The 16,505-nt window shown below is 37.2% G+C and overlaps 1 protein-coding gene across 4 annotated transcripts in view; it reads left to right on the forward strand.

Annotated features, from left to right (window-relative positions):
• Window positions 1-16,505, forward strand: part of CCDC175 (coiled-coil domain containing 175) — a 58,320-nt gene that overhangs the window by 22,924 nt on the left and 18,891 nt on the right. For all 4 annotated transcript variants that reach the window (XM_079128654.1, XM_079128655.1, XM_079128656.1 and 1 more), the window contains 5 exons: window positions 3,523-3,659; window positions 6,018-6,128; window positions 11,257-11,328; window positions 12,557-12,692; window positions 13,195-13,326. In XM_079128654.1, the coding sequence (XP_078984780.1) occupies window positions 3,523-3,659; window positions 6,018-6,128; window positions 11,257-11,328; window positions 12,557-12,692; window positions 13,195-13,326 (588 nt within the window). The remainder of the gene's footprint in view (window positions 1-3,522; window positions 3,660-6,017; window positions 6,129-11,256; window positions 11,329-12,556; window positions 12,693-13,194; window positions 13,327-16,505) is intronic.

Genomic DNA, 16,505 nt, shown 5'->3' on the forward strand with positions numbered 1-16,505 from the left:
ATTTCTACTGTGATAGATACTGTGGGCTCTTAGTGACATTCATAATTCTCAAGTTCAATGTTATGGTTTGGATGTGAGGTGTTCCCCAAAAGTTTATGTGTGAGACAATGCAAGAAGCTTTAGATTTGAAATGGTTGGGTTATGAAAGCCTTAACCCAAGCAGTGAATTAATCCCCTGGTAGGGGTTAACTGAGTGGTAACCAAAAAGAGGTGGGATGTGACTGGAGGTGGTAGGTCACTGGGGGCATGCCTTTGGGGTATATATTTTGTATCTGGCAGGTGGATTCTCCTTTCCTCTGCTCCCTGACCATCAAGTGAGCTACTTCCCTCTGCTACACTCTTCCACCATGTTCAGTCCTGCCCTCGAGATCTCTGCTGTCTGTAGACTGAGACCTTTGGAACCATGAGCCTCCAAATAAACTTTTCTTCCTAAAAATTATTCTTTTTAGTTCTTTTAGCCACAGCAGCAAAAAGCTGGGATGGAAATCAAAGAGGGAATTAAACTCTGTTCTATGTTTAATTTTTTCCCCAACATCTCCCCAGTCCCCTGCTATGTCCCTACCAGCCCCTGTTTACTAGTACTCTGCTCTCCACTTCCATGAGTTCAGCACTTTTTAGATTCCTCATGTAAATGAGATCATAGAACATTTATCTTTCTGTGCGTGAACTGCTTTACTTAACATAATGTCCTCATCCAGGTTGTTGCAAACAGCAGAAAGCCATTCTTTTTCAAGGCTGAGTGGTTTTCGTTGTGTATATATACCACATTTTTTTTTGTTTTTTATTCGTCCACTGATGGACGCTTAGAATAGCTATTGTGAATAAATTATTAAGTGCACAGTATTATTTGCATAGATATGTATTTTGAGGAATGAAGTTTATTAATTTTAATAACATCAGTTTATCAATATTTTCCTTTTTGGTTAAAGCTTTTTGTGTCTTGTGTCATAAGGGTTTCTCTTCTATTACCTTGTAGGCCTTTCACATTTAAGACCGCAAGCCCTTTGGAATGTGTGTGTAGGTGGTGTGTGTGTGTGTGTGCGTGTGTGTGTGTGTGTGTAGGGGTGCGTGTGTGTGTGTGTGTGTAGGGATGTGTGTGTGTGTGTAGGGGTGTGTGTGTGTGTGTGTGTGTGTGTGTGTGTGTGTGGGTGTGTGTGTGTGTGCGCGTGTGATGAGATGGTGGTCAAGATTCATGTTTCTCCTAAGGTTGGCTAATTAACCACCATCACTTAAAGAAAAGGTATTCCTTTCCTCCATTATATTGTAATCGCACTATCATCATAAATCAAGTGTAGATCATAAATACATCGTAAACATCTGTGTGGATTTTAGACTTTCTATTCTCTTTACTTTGACTATCTCTTAGAGGATAATATTTTTTTAATTAGTAAATATAAAATAAAGGTGTTATATAAATCCTTCAACTTTGTTCTTCAAGATAGCTTCAGCTATGGTTAGTTTTTTGAATCTCTTCAGTTTGTCAAGTTCTGCCAAGAAGTTCATTTGGATTTTGATTGGTATTGTGTATATATAAGTCAATCTGAAGAGGATGTCACATCTTTATAATATTGAGGCTTCTGATTCATGGGATATGGGTTATGTCTAATTTATTTTAAGTTTTCTTTGTTTGCTTTGCTTTAATTGTTCAAGTTACCATGATGTGTTCAAATTTTGCTTTTTATTTATCCTCCTTGGGATGTGTTTGGTTTTTTTAAGTATGCGAATTTCTATATCTCATAAGTTCTGAAAAATATTAGGCCATTGTCTTATCAAATATTTCTTTTTTACTATTCTCTCTCCTCTCTTTCTGAGACTCCAATTTTATGTATACAATTATTTCTATTAATACATGTATCCTCTTTCTCACCTCCTGTTCTGTCTCCATGTTGCAGCATTCTAGAAAGAATAGTCTCATTTGAGTTCCCAATTTTGATTATTATATTTTTCAAGTGGTAATTATTTGGTATCTGTTCAAATATTATATCTCACTCTGCTGTTTCTAATTTCCAGTCAGAATTTTGAAGCATGCTGAATATTTCTTTGCTTTTAGTAAGCGTAGTAGTTTTACAGTTCAGGGTGTGATACTCCCAATAACTGATGTCTTTTTGTGTCTGTAGTCTGTTCTTGTAGTCACTCGTTTCTGCAAATTTTTATTCAAGCTGTCTGATTTCCTTCTGTTTCTGGTGAGAAACTGTATGCTGGAGATTGTTATTTAAATTGTTTACAAAAACAATTCAAAGCCTGAGATGCTGACATCTTCCTTGGGAACAAATACATATTCACTTTTTGTCAAATGTGTGAAGAATTACTAGTCCAAAATCACCTTAATCCACCTTAAATTACCCTACTGAAGCTCTCTGGGGTCCCAGATCACAGTGGTGAGAGGTTTACCTAGATTCAACATCTGGATGGGCTCTCTGTGTTGGTATTTATCTTCTTACCAGGCAAGAAAGCCACATCTCAGTTTTCAAGTGGCTTCTTCCACACTGTCCTCAGGGCAGGTGTAGTTTTGAGTGCCAGCCTTATTACTTTGTCCCAGAGTTAGGCACACTTAGTCCTCATTACCTTGTTAGTTCTTTAGTACTTTCAAGGAGATTGTTCTCATCCAACTCAGCCAGAAGGTTATTTTGAACTAGCCACCATTCCTACCAAACCTAACTTTCTTACCACATTTGAAGCAATTCATTAGACTTCCAAGAACAAGATTCTTACTTCATGCAAAACACTGGTGAGTACTATGTATTATTTTTGTCTTCGAATAGAAATAAGGTCAGACATTTGTATTCACAAGGGATTGTTTGCAAGACACCCTTGAAGATATCAAAATCAGAACATGCTCAAGTCCTTATATAAAATAGCACAGCATTTGCATATAGTCTATTCACACCCTCTTATATGCTTTAAAACAACACTAGATAGGTTAAAATCATTTACACAATGCCCACACATCACTTCACTCATGTGGATTCCTTCTACCCACTATTCAGAGCACGACAAATTCAAGTTTTGTGTTTGGGAATTTTCTGGAATGTTTTTCCAAATAGTTCCCATCTGCAGTTGATTGAATCCACAAATGCAGAACTCATGAATACAGGTGGCTGACTGTATTTAACAAGAAGGAAGCATCATATCTAGTCAAAGTCATTTTGAGCAAGAATTTCTATGGATGTCACGTTTTCTTTTCCCTGGTATTATTAACATTCTGGAAAAAGGACACACAAATGTGCCTGAACAATCACAGTTTATTAATAACATTTCCTATTTCAATGTAAATTTTTACTCTATGGTATGGTTTTGCATCAGTGTTACCTATCTTTCTATACTTTTGACATAACTTATAGAAGAGAACCCAAGATGTACAATTGCATATTTGCTATAGAAAGAAATCACCCAACATTTTGTGATATCTGTTGCACACTAAGTAATACACTCAGTATTCTAGAGACTTGCTCACCTAATGTGGAACCCTTCCAAGAAACCATGAAGCAAGCCCTTTCATGCAACTCCTTTGTTTTTCTGTAGCTGGCTGAAAAACTGCACCAATTTCGTAGAGAGAACAAAGAGCTACGAGAGAAACTGCATGCTCTTATCAGACAATATAAGATTGTTTCCAGTGAGGAGCATAAAGTTTATTTGCAGAGACAGATCATCTATGAGGAGTATGTTTCTACCGACAACCTCGATGTGAATCAGTGTGCCATAGTTATGTGATGCTTGTCTTGCTATCCAAGTGGTAACTCTCTGCTTAAGCTCATCCTTGTTTTAAAATCTACTGACAACAATGAAATATTCTTAACCCAGAAATAAATAAACACACTTCCAGTCTTCCCCTATAGTGCTATGTAATACTTTCCTTATCAGGATCAGATCAGATCTATTAAAAAAAAATGCACTTTTTTTCACTTCTAAATCATGTTTTTGAAAGAATCATGCTTTTACTCTGTAAGACTATCCAGAGAAAGTGTTATCTATCTTCATCAGAAGCTGGCTCCATGCCTGTATTCCCTTTCTCAGATTATTATTGACACAACCTAAACCCAGAGAACAGAAAATTATTCAAAGAAATCCCCTAATAATTAGACTCCATTTGGTCACCAAGTCTTGTGAATGTCCCTTCTCAAATATTTCTCAAATATAATCTAAACTCCTCTCCAACTTTATTCTTTCTACCACTTTCAGTCTGTTTTGGCTCTTTTCTCAGAAGTTTCCTCCAACTTCTGGTTTAGCATCACTAACTTATCTGCCTCTCTTCCACCAGGATGATCCTTCTGAAGCATCCCTCAGATGCCATTCCTTTTCAACAACTGAATTGTAGTCAACTGGGTATAAATTCCTTTGTCCCATTGGATAACAAGGAGATGAGGCAGTCACACCTCCTTATACAGTGCTGTTATGCCTAGGACCTCATACCTTGCTTTGAAAGTAGTGGGTATTCACCAAAGTTTTCTTTATGACTATTACAGAGTAAAATCTTGCAAGCATGAAATTATATAATAGTCCATTACTGCACTCAAAGTTAAATCTCATGGAAGGGTATTTACAGTGACCAGGTTCACTTAAGTGAAACCGAGGTATGTTCTTTGTTAGTATTTAAGCTACAGAGAGTCATCACAATCATTCTATGTCATCCAATTGCACAGCATACTGAGAACAATATTCTGATATTCTTCAAGCAGAAATCTCCCCCAGATCAATAAAAGTGTGTTAGTTAGAAACATAAAACATGCTGGTGACAAATAGCCATTAAACTAAAAATTTGATAGCACCATGGGTTTTTGTCTTAGCCCAGGCTGCTTAAACAACAAAAATGCATTTTCTTACAGTTAGAGAGGCTGAGAGGCTGAAATTATGGTGCCAGCATGTTTGGGTTTCAGGGAGGGTCCACCTCCTGGCTTAGAGACAGCTACTTTATCTCTGAGTCCTCACATGGTAGAAGGAGGGAGGCCATTTTCCCGTCTCTCTTCTTGTAAGGGCTTTAGTCCCACCTTGAGGGCCCCACCCTGGTGACCTCATCCATACCTAGTTACTAACCAAAGGCCCTATCTTTATCATGTACCCAAATATTATCAAAATGTTGACCCTCCACGATGTTCATTTCAGCCACTCTAAATCACTTTAAGTCCAATTTTCCTTTCCAACTGAAAAGTAATGTCTATACCTGATTTTTAAATTCAAATACATAAATGTATAACTTGGAAAGTAAAAGTCACCAAAATCTCCGTTACATTGGAGGTTAGGATCTTAACATATAAATGGTGGAGGAACACAATTCAGTCCAGGGCAGTTTTAGAGGTGAGTCTCTTAGTTTTCTATCACAGGCAGGTTTCTATCAATGAGCGGTTGACATAACTGTAAACTTCTCTGAACCTCATTATTCTCTCCTGCAAGTTGGGACAAAAAATAACTACTTTAAAAAAAAAAATGTCTCATCAGCTCATGTACCAGGTCAGCATTTGTTTAACTCTTCCATGCAGTGAGATAGGTATTATAATCCCCATTTTGTAGACAGTGGAACTGAGGCTTATCCTCAGGTGAACTTCATTGCCCAAGGTCACACTGCACAACTAAGAGTAGAGCCAGTATTCAAACTTGATCTGACTGACTCCACCTTTCACAGAAATATAAGACAGAATTAATAAGTGCATTAAGAGAGATGCACCCACTCAGGGAGATGAAATATAATACAACTATTCCTGTTGTTGTTACTATTACCATTCATGTTTTTCCAGTGATTTGGGAATTTTCATAAATCCTATGTGTAAGTTAAGTTTTAGCCACTGCCAGCAAGAAGACTTCATTTCTATTTTTACTAATATATTTGGTGAAACATTCATGATTTAAACTTTCCAAACTACTTTTTAAATTATTTGTGTTTGCAGATGTTCTCACACTGGGGAGTTAAAAATGATTATTTTTTGCCTATCAAGTACAAGTCTCTGGGTTCAATCTCTAGGACCCACAAAAAAGAATATTATTTCAAACCTTCAAAAAATGCTTACTGTCTTTTTTCATGATAGATACCGTAAACAAATGGCATTCATTACTAAGAAAGAAAACTTCCTGACACAAAGAAAAGTAGATATCAAACATATGGAAGAAGGACTTCTTACTCTTAAAAAACTTTATAAGTAAGTTTTTTGCCTTTGAAATTTTTAATCTCTACCTTTCTCTTGCATTTATTTTTTAATGAATTATAACAATAAGTCTGTCAATTTCTAATTACTAAAAAGTAAGTTTATAATTAGCTATCTATTTCACAGGTAGGAAAGTCATTGTCGTTGAATCTTTTTAAAATTTTTTTATTTGTTCTTTTTAGATATACATGTCAGTAGAGTGTATTTCAACATATAATACACACATAAAGTATAACTTCTCATTCTTGTGATTTTACATGATGTGGAGTTACACTGTTCTTGTATTCATATATGAACACAAGAAAGTTATGCCTGATTTGTAATACTGTCTTTTCCTCTTCCTATCCCACCTCCCTTCCCTTCATTCCCTTTTCTCTAATCCAAAGAATTTCTGTTCTTCCCTCTCCCCATTTTTGTGTGTCAGCCTCTGCATATTGGAGAGAACATTGAACGTTTAGTTTTTGGGGACCGGTTTATTTCATTTAGCATGATAGTCACCAGTTCCATCTGTTTACTGGCAAATGCCATAATTTCATTCTTTGTGACTGGGTAATATTTCATTGTCTATATATACCACATTTTCTTTATCCATTCATCTGTTGAAGGGCACCTAGGTTGGTTCCACAGCTTGGTTATTGTGAACTGAACTGCAATAAACATTGATGCGGCTACATCACTGCAGTATGCTGATTTTAAGTCCTTTGGGTATAAACTGAGGAATGGGATAGCTGGGTCAAATGGTGGTTTCATTCCAAGTTTTCTAAGGAATCTCTATACTGCTTTCCAGAGGGGTTGCACCAATTTACAGTCCCACCAACAATGTATGAGTGTACCTTTTTCCCCACATTCTCGCCAACATTTATTGTTACTTGTATTCTTGATAATTGCCATTCTGACTGGAGTGAGATGAAATCTCAGTGTAGTTTGGTTTGCGTTTCTCTAATTGCTAGAGATGTTGAACATTTTTCATATACTTGTTGACTGATTGTACTTCTTATTCTATGAAGTGCCTATGCAGTTTCTTTGTCCATTTATTGATTGAGTTATTTATTTTTTTAGTGTTAAGTTTTTTAGTTCTTTATATGTCCTGGAGATTAATGCTGTATCTGAGGTGCAGGTGGTAAAGATGTAATGCTAGGTTATTTATTTGGTGAATTTCTATTCTTTTAATGAACAAGTTCAATGCAATGCACTTTCCTCTTAGAACTGTCTTCCTAGTGTCCCACAGATTTTGATATGTTGTGTTGCTTTCTCATTTACCTCTAAGTATTTTTTTAAATTTCTTCCCTGATTTCTTCTGCTATCTATTGGTCATTAAATAGCATATTATTTTATCTCTAGGTGTTATAGATCAGTTTAACTATGAACATTCTAAACTCCTTCTCTGACATTTCTTCCCCTGTGGTATCAGTGGATTCTGTTATTGAAGTATCTTGGATTGTTTGGGGTGATTTGTTCCCTCGCTTTTTTATGTTGTTTGTATATCTGCCTATCTAACAGTATGGATCTGAGGCAGTAGAGTTTCTACCCAGTGGACTTATAGTATCTCTGAAGGTTTTCAGTACCTCACCATTTAGAGGGAAACAAATAATAACAATAACCAATGCAAACAATGTACAGCATGAAACCAAACAGTTCCTGCTATAAGATCTACCATATTAATTGTCACAATAAACAGAAATGATATGATCAGTTATAGCCTATAATAAAAACAGTAAGTTTGAAAACTGTTTTACAATTTCAAATGGTAGACAGGGTGAGAACAGAAGTGATGTAGGATATGATGTTTATGAGAGAGGTAGAGAGAAGATAGAAGGAAAAAAAATTTAAAAGAGTGAAAGAGAGAACCATAGAGGTTAGCTGTTAGCAGAAGAAAATAGAGAAAGAGAATCAAGGGAAACAGATAAGAGAAAAAATATATAAAGTAAAAATTTTAAAATTAAAAACAAAATAAAAGAATACAAAACAAAACTTAAACATATAAATCAAATATCCTAGTCCTCAAAATACTGATCCATGCAACATAACTGGCTTCAAAAATGTAGAAATGTGAAAAAACAAATATTAATATGTATAAATGTCCATAAACCATTAAGGTCCAATCAAACAAAGAAAAGAAAAAAAAGTCTCAGTAAAAAGTTAAAAAATTATTTCATTGTAGTTCAAAAGATTCTCAGCTTCCCTTCTAAGCAGTGTTAGGTCTGGAGTGTGATGCTTACTCCACCCTCAGGGTGGGGTTGCTGGAGTGAGAAAGGTAATCTTACAGGTAGAACTCCTGGAGCAGGGTTTAGGCTTAGGCAGGCTCCAGGTTCTCTGTTGACTGGTAATTGGTCTGAAGATGTTATAAGTCAGTGCACCTCCAGGGTCCTGTGATTGCCGGTCCACACTGGAAGTGTGCACCCCAGGGATCTCCCCTGGGTTCCACTTCTGTGGTGGAGGAGCCAATTCTTAGTCCAGTATGTCACCTATGGACCCCATGTTACCTGGTCTCTTGTTCAGTCTCCAAACTCAATCTCGCCTGCCCCCAACCAGTCCTGCATGCAATCCACTTCTAGGGGGAAGCAGAGAGCCAGGTGGGTTTCCATGACCAGTAGTCCCCTATGAAACCCTCCCTCCATGCCTGATTTTCTCCTGGTCACTTAGGCACACTCCATGTCAAGTAGTGTAGGTTTGCCAGGCCTGTATTTCAGGACAAGTGGGTTAGCCAGAATCAGCTCCCCAGCTGCTGGCCCCCACACCGTGGCTGCAAAATGGTTCCTTCCTTTGTCTTCTGCACATAGCTGGGATAGATGCAACTTCCTTCCTGAACAAGGATATTGTGCAGTGTGCCTTTCAGGTTTTTTTTTTTTTCTTTTTTCTTTTTTTCTTTTTTTTTTTTTTGTGGGAAATAGACCAGTTAAGAAGCAGCAAGCAGCACTCAGAGAGGAAGAGAACACCAAACTTTATTTTATGACAATGGTTCCAGAAGAGAATAAACTCCAAATTCTGAGCCCTGATCCACAGTTTCTCACAACGTTCATAGGTTATTTGGCATCATCTTAGACCCATCCTATCATTGGGGCTTTTTCACTCTTTAAAAAAACAAATTCCTACTCTACGTGACTGAAGGCCTTGTGCAGGGTCTCTAACATAAAGCATTCTTATAGAAACAGATAAGAAGAAATAGCTCTTTTCACCCACATCTGTTAAATCTCCAGCCTTGAAGACCTGGCATACGGGTGTTAACATTTCAAGAGGGAGGAGTCATACTCCTAGGGCAGTTATTTTCAATCCAAAAGGTAAAGGCCCATGATTAATTAGGCTGACAGAGAAACTGACCCTTTCCCCAGGCATTGGTTTCTTACCATAATGCTTTTAGAATTTCATTTTACAATCAGGTCTGGTGTGCCATCACAAGTTTAGTCAGGCAGTGTCTTTGATCTCTAAACTCTCCATGCCCAGCTGTGCATCAGGACTCCTAAAAATGCAGGGTACTTTAATTCCCTTCTCCCTCCACTTTGCTTGCAGAGGGACGGCTCTGGCTGGTGCTCTAGCCATGGCATCAGCAGTAGCACTGGGTATTTCTTCCTTATTTTATTTTTTATATATATATATATAATATATATATATATTTTATTATATATATTATTTTTTAATATATAAATTTTATTTTATTATATATATATCATTTTATTTTTATTATATATTAATTTTATTATATATATATATATATATATATATATATATATATAAACCTCCTGAGTCCCCAATCTGCTTTGAATGTCCAGTATTAAATCCCTGTTAAGTCCCCCTTTTCTTTGTTCACCCACATTGCTGAGAAGCTGCCTATCTGTTTTCTTGGTTTCACGCCTCAGAGCAGCCAGGAAAGCAACCTTCTCTATTCTGCCATCTTGTTGTTGAACCTTTCATTGAAGGGATAGACAGGTTCAGAATTTCACAGAATCAGTTGAACACAGGAATGGACCACTTGAGGGCCCCGTGAAAACAATGTGCTTGAACATTATCACAACACTAACCACCTTCAGCATTCATTTCTGCCATTCTAAGTCAAGTCACTTTTAACTTTTTCTTAATAAAGTAATGCTTATACCCTATTTTAAAGTTAAAATACAAAAATGTGTAACTTAGAAAATTAAAGTTACCCTAATCTCTCCACCTTTACATAACAATAATCACAGTTTCTAGTTTGTCATACATGCTTTCAAAGGTATCGATGTATATGCATATCTAAAATTAGATTGGACACATCTGTACAATTTTAAGTGTAAATCTATTTTTTCCATGTAAATTTCTATCTATGAGAATGATAAAACGAATATGGTAAAATGGCAACATTCAGAGTACTTGGCAAAGGTATGTGGGAATTCTTTGTACTTTTTTTCATGCTTACCTATTGAGTTTGAAGCTACTTCAAAATAAAGAGGAAAGAGGTCATCTATATAGGCCATGGTTCCTCATTCTGTTCTCCAGTCAAATGGTATTCATTGACAGATGATACCATATTTAATTTAACCAGGTTTCTGTTCCCAAATTGTAAACTTCATTTTTCTATCCCTCCTATCACAGAAAATATCCCATTCTTAATTACTACTTTCCTCTATTTCAAGAACCTATCTTGGGTTTCTGAATTCTGTAGTGTAGTAAATCAGAACTCAATCTATAATCCAGAGCGCCTGAATGATTTGCTGACCTTAACTCCTTCTGTGACAGTGTGATTTTTCCTTTTTTATCTTCTTCATGCAGCAAGCCTTCCTTGGTTCATGATGAGGACCTGAATTTTTGCTTCTTTCCTCTGCATCTTTGCAAACAATTACATCCTTTGCCTGTATTCCTCCTTCTATTAAACATTGAACTCCAATGATCCTTACCCAACTGCCTCCCCAAAATCTCTTCTCTATCCTTGACTATCCACTTCAGTGTATGCAGGATCAGTTTGCATTGACCCGGAGTAATATTTGGTCTTCTATAAGTCTGCCACTAAGATCTTCATTGTTTCACAAAGTTTGTTTTGTCTTCCAGTTAGACTGTAGCCTTATTGAGCATAAGAATTATTCACACTTTCTTATATATTCTAATAGCTACCACAAACTAAATAATACATAATTTGTTTCTTTGTTTTTAGTGCAGCAAAGGAAGCTTATCGAAAACAAATAAAAATCATGAGTGACAACCTGGAAAGAGAAACTCAGAGATGGTAAAAAAAAAAATAGAAGTCATCATTTGCGTTACGAGTAGTTCATATTCTCTAGAGACTAAGAAAATGATTTTCCTAAACTAATTTTTGTGTGAGTTCTCTCAGATCTAGACGTTTCTTAGCTTGATTTTTTTGGCCGTGAACAGAGTAAGTTTTCCAACTCAATTGAGTGGAGTCAGCAAAGAGTAAAAGTGCTACTATCTGTGCAATGCCTGTTGCTCTTCCAGGTTTCTGTGTGAACCAGTAGGAGGTGATTCCAGGGCAGACAAAGGAGAGCGTTTAAGACTACAGGCTCTGCACAGGGACCACTTTGCTGCTGTACCCTGCTCTCTGACCAAGGCTTAGTAACTTAATACCTTCTCTTTACTTCTGCCCTTGAAAAGTGTGGAATGGTAGTAGTCCCCATCTTATACCACTGTTACAAATATCATAGAGATGACCTGAGTAAAATATTTAGATCAAGTATATCTAGAAAGCCCTTGTTAATACTTGACTGTGTTTTATTAATATTGTTGTTACCATTATCATTGCTATTTATAAGACTCCAATTGCATATTTTTGTCATTCTACAAATATGTACCTGTTTTATGATGTGATGGGGAGAAAAAAATTGAGAACCCAGAAGCTTATCTCTTATTAGCACTTTGGGTAGTTTAGATAATTCCATTACTATTTCTGCCAGCAGTTTTTTCTCTCTCTACCTGCTCCTGAGCATTCCATCCTCCACCTCGAAGAGGCAAGCAAGCTGCCTAGTTTGGTTTGTCCACTGTTTTACTGGATACACAGACACAACTTCTTACTGGGAAGCAACTTGCAGAGAGAGAGCATTGAGATAGTTGATGTTTTTTGTCTTATTATTTCAGTTAACCCATCAAGTTGCAAGTTTTTAATTCTGCAAATAGTTTAACAAAATTGGTAGAGGTACATTAAAATCAGTTGGAAATCTAGAGCTTTTATATATTGTATTAATTAATATAATTATTACATTATAATATCATATTTTGTTATTATCTATATTATGTAATTAAATTATATGCTACTTAAGTGTCTATAGGTAGTGCACGTCTGGGGTGATGGGACAATAGATTCTAATGTGCAGTCTGTATCACTGATGTTAGGAACAATGATGTAAAATCACAGTAGGACTTGTTTTGCTTTGAATTCCTTCATCTTTTTGGTAAACTGCTGTGTGGATTTAATAGTCAGTGCTTTTTATTCTAATTCCTAGTGTTTTAACTCAGTGGAAAATATTATGTTTGAGAAAAAAGCATGAACATTGGGTAGCAAAGATAAAGGAGGAAATACACGAAATTATAGAAAAAATTGAAGATTCAGAAAAGAGACGTACAGATTTGCTTGAAGAGGTAAGGGAACCCGAGGTGCTTAGAATTACTATAGTTCCTTACAGCTACATATCAGTGATTCTCCTTAAATATTTAATTAAACCTTATGTTATTCAAAGGTATTTCCTTTCTTCCTACATCATAGTGTATTATTTAACTTTTTTTCACAAATACCTCCCTTTCCTACATATTAACTAGAGGGATTTAGCAAATGAAGTAGCAGTTCTCTCCAGAATTTTTTTTGAAGCATGAAACTAGAAACTTATTAGAGGAGCTCTCTCTTAAAATGTGAGACTGAGCATCCTTGATTAGCTCCCGTATTTGCCTTCTGCCCACACACTATCCCCCACCCCTCCCATTCCTCATGCCATTTATAGATATGTTGGTAAAGAGCTTCATTTCTGGAGGGTTACTGAGACATCATATAACTTGAAATCACAGGCAAATCTCATGTAAGGAAATCTGTTTGAAAATGTAAGAGTGACCACTACAGAAGAAATGACAAGTAATTTTCTGTAATTAGACCCTTGTTAGAAAAAAGGAAATCGATGAATTTGTGGCACAGACTGAAAAAATTACAATAGAATTACAAGAAGAGGAGGAGGAATTTACTTTAAAAGAAAAGAAGTTAATTCTGGAGTTAAACAAGTATGAGGTAATTTGCACTTCATATCTCACATGTATGAGGTAATTTGCACTTTATATCTTGGATGTGGGGGGAGTGGAAAATATTGCATGCTATTCTAATCAGTTAAATGTAAAATAAATCTTCTGGTATGAACAAGACTACAATTTCATTCTGAATACTTATTCTTCTTTTCCTGAAAAAGGAATAGAAATAGAGCAATGAGAAACACTTTTCTGGTAAAGAAAATCACACACTTCAAATTATACAGCACTGCTGGCAACAGCCCTGGAGACTGGTAGAACCCTGTAGAAAGCTATGGAAGGTTTCAGGGAAACTGGGAGAGTAAAGAGGTTACCATACTGACTTAGAAACTTCCAAAAGCCAACCTGGATTGAAATTCGGCATGAATGCAGGGGGAAGTAGGTAGAATAGGCATTGAAGGTACCCAGAGGCACCCGGAGGTTGCAGATCTGCAGAAAACAACAAAATCATATCTTTTTGAGGTGATGGTATTACCTTGAAAGATAAGGGCATGATTCTTGGAGGCAGTCACTGGTAGAGAACAAGAATGGTAGTCGGAATGTTCTGGAAAACCCAGTCACAGAGTATAAGAATTGACCCCAAGGTGCTGTGAGACTGAAGAAAGAGGCAGACAGATCCAAGATTACAGAGTCCAATTTATTGGGGACTTCCTGAAAGAAGCCTAGTCTTAGGTGGCAAAAAAGACCAAAGGATTCCCATGATTTGGATCAGAAGGAAGGGTGTATAAAATGATCAGGATGAAAGTGATTTTCATCCAAGTTGGAATGTACCTGGTTTATCTCAGGCTAGTATAGAAGACATCAGCACGTTTCTGGTAATGAAGACACCAGCATCCAATAGGTCCAAAAATGCCATGTAGCACTCTAATGGTTTTGTTTATTTATAGTATTCTGGGAAACTATATGTAGAAAATTTTCCAGACTTACCAGGGCAATCAAGCTGAATCCGTACCAGAAGCCTTCCTGAACTTGATTAGGTTTGAAGAGGAAAACAAGGTCTTGGCGACATCAAACAGGAACTATAGTTGAAGGAAACAGTTCCTTACTTTGTGACAAAGAAGCCCTTAAATTTCAAAGTTTAGAATCTTACCTTGGTCCAGTTCTGCTCACCTTATCCACCCCCATCCTGACAAAGTGATATGGAAACACTTTCAGATAATTTGCCCAATAATAATCAGTTCTTTCTGATGTAAATAATAAAAAAGACACACCTTTCATTCAAAAACGAATGAGAAAAATATTATGGGAAATGTTATGAGAAAAGCGAGTGAAAAGGGGAACAAAACTTTCCAACAAATGAATAGCACTTCAGAAACACAGCACCATGGAACAGATGAAAACTGCAATCACACATTTCTCTGTGCATTTAAAAAAAAATGGCTTAATAGAGGTAAAAAGACAGATCATCAATATGAAAATATAGGGACCCAGAGAACCAATGTTGGAAGATGATGACCAGAAAATTCAAAGAAGTAAAATGGATACTGGCTTGACTCAGAGAACAAACCATTGCTCAGATTACTTCACAGTAGTAGTAAAGAAGAAGAAACAGAAGGGAGAAGAGTCAGGGTGGAAAGTTTTCTCCTGTTGCTTGCAACATGTGTGGGAGCCTGCAATTCTTTGGGATGTCACAAAAAACAAAACAAAACAAAACAAAACAAAAAAACAGACAAAAGCTCTGCCCTTGTGCAGCTCAAAATCTAGCAACACAAGGCTGGAAATAAATGATAAATAGAACATGTATATGGCGTGCCAATTAATGCTCCAAAGAAAACTTAAGCAGGGAAATGGGACAGAGCCTACAGTTTGTGTGCCATTGCAAAATAGGGTAGTCAGGGAAGAGCTCCACTCTTAAGGGAAGGGTGAGGCAGTGTGCCATGCACATATCTGCAGGACAGAGCTCTAAGCAGAAAGCGTGCTGAACACAGAGGCCCCGAGGCAGGGCTGTCATATCTAAGGACTAACAAAAGGGTGGTATCTCTGGGTAAGATGGGAATGCCAATGGTGGTAGGGAGTCATCTGCAGGTGACACTAAGATAGAATCAGGAGTGCAGAGATTTATTAGGGAGTAATAGCTGTGTATCCTGACAAACTCTACAGTGGGATTCTGATTGAGGAGTGCCCATTTGAAGAGCTCTCCCTTGCATGACCTCTGTGTTAGGTTTTCATTGCTGTGATCAAACATCTGACACAAACAACTTAGAAGAGGAAAATTAATTTTTATTAATGGTTTCAGAAGTTTTAGTCCATAGTAAGTCAATTCCATTACTCTGGACCTAAGGTGAGGTGGAAGGGCATGGTGGAAGAAACCTTCTCAGCTCATGACAGCAGAGAAGCTGAGAGAGAGAGAAGGAAGGGGCCAAAGAGAAGATAAACCCTCCCAGGGCATGCTGTCAGTGACCTACTTCCTCCAATCAGGCCCCACCTGCCTACAAGTGTCTGGCTCCTCCCAGTAGTCCATTCAGCCATAAATGGGTTAATCCACTGGTGAACTCAGAGCCCTCTTGATGCTATCATTTCTCAAAAGCCCCACCTCTGAACATAGGAGACTTTGAAGTACAGTCCAGATCCAAGCCATAAAAACCTTGCTCATCATAATTGGGGGCTGTACCTGCAAGGGCAGGACATTGGCTAGAGAGCTGAGGTGAAGAAGCCAAGTACAAGATGTGTCAGTTAACTACACTTCTCACAATAGGGCGGGGATTCCTCCCTTGAGAAAGATCCAAGTGGAGCATCTCATATCTGCCACACCCCTACAGGCCTTTGCAAGTTCTTTATCCTTTGCTCTGCCTGAACCAGGAAGCCACTGGAAGGTTCTGAGCAGAGGGTTAAAATAATCTAACTTTAAAAAGCAGGATCTCACTAGTTGCCACATTAAGTAGAATTTAGGAAAGCAAAGGTGGATGCAGGAAGACCAACTGCGAAGTTAAGCAATAACTCAAACAAAGGTAACTTAAACCAGGAAGATTACTAAAGAAGTGATAAGAAGCTGTCTGTATCTCAGATTTTTTTGTTGTTTTGTTTTTGGTGCTAGAAGTTGAATCCAGGGCCTCAATCATGTTAAGCTCTACTGCTGAGCTATACCCCAAGACGTGCCAGATATTTTTTGATGATAAATGCTAAGAGTTTACCACCATACTTGATGGTAAAACAGTGGAGAAAATT

This window comes from Sciurus vulgaris, assembly GCF_902686455.1.
Source record: "Sciurus vulgaris genome assembly, chromosome: 2".
In the NCBI taxonomy this organism is placed as follows: domain Eukaryota; kingdom Metazoa; phylum Chordata; class Mammalia; order Rodentia; family Sciuridae; genus Sciurus; species Sciurus vulgaris.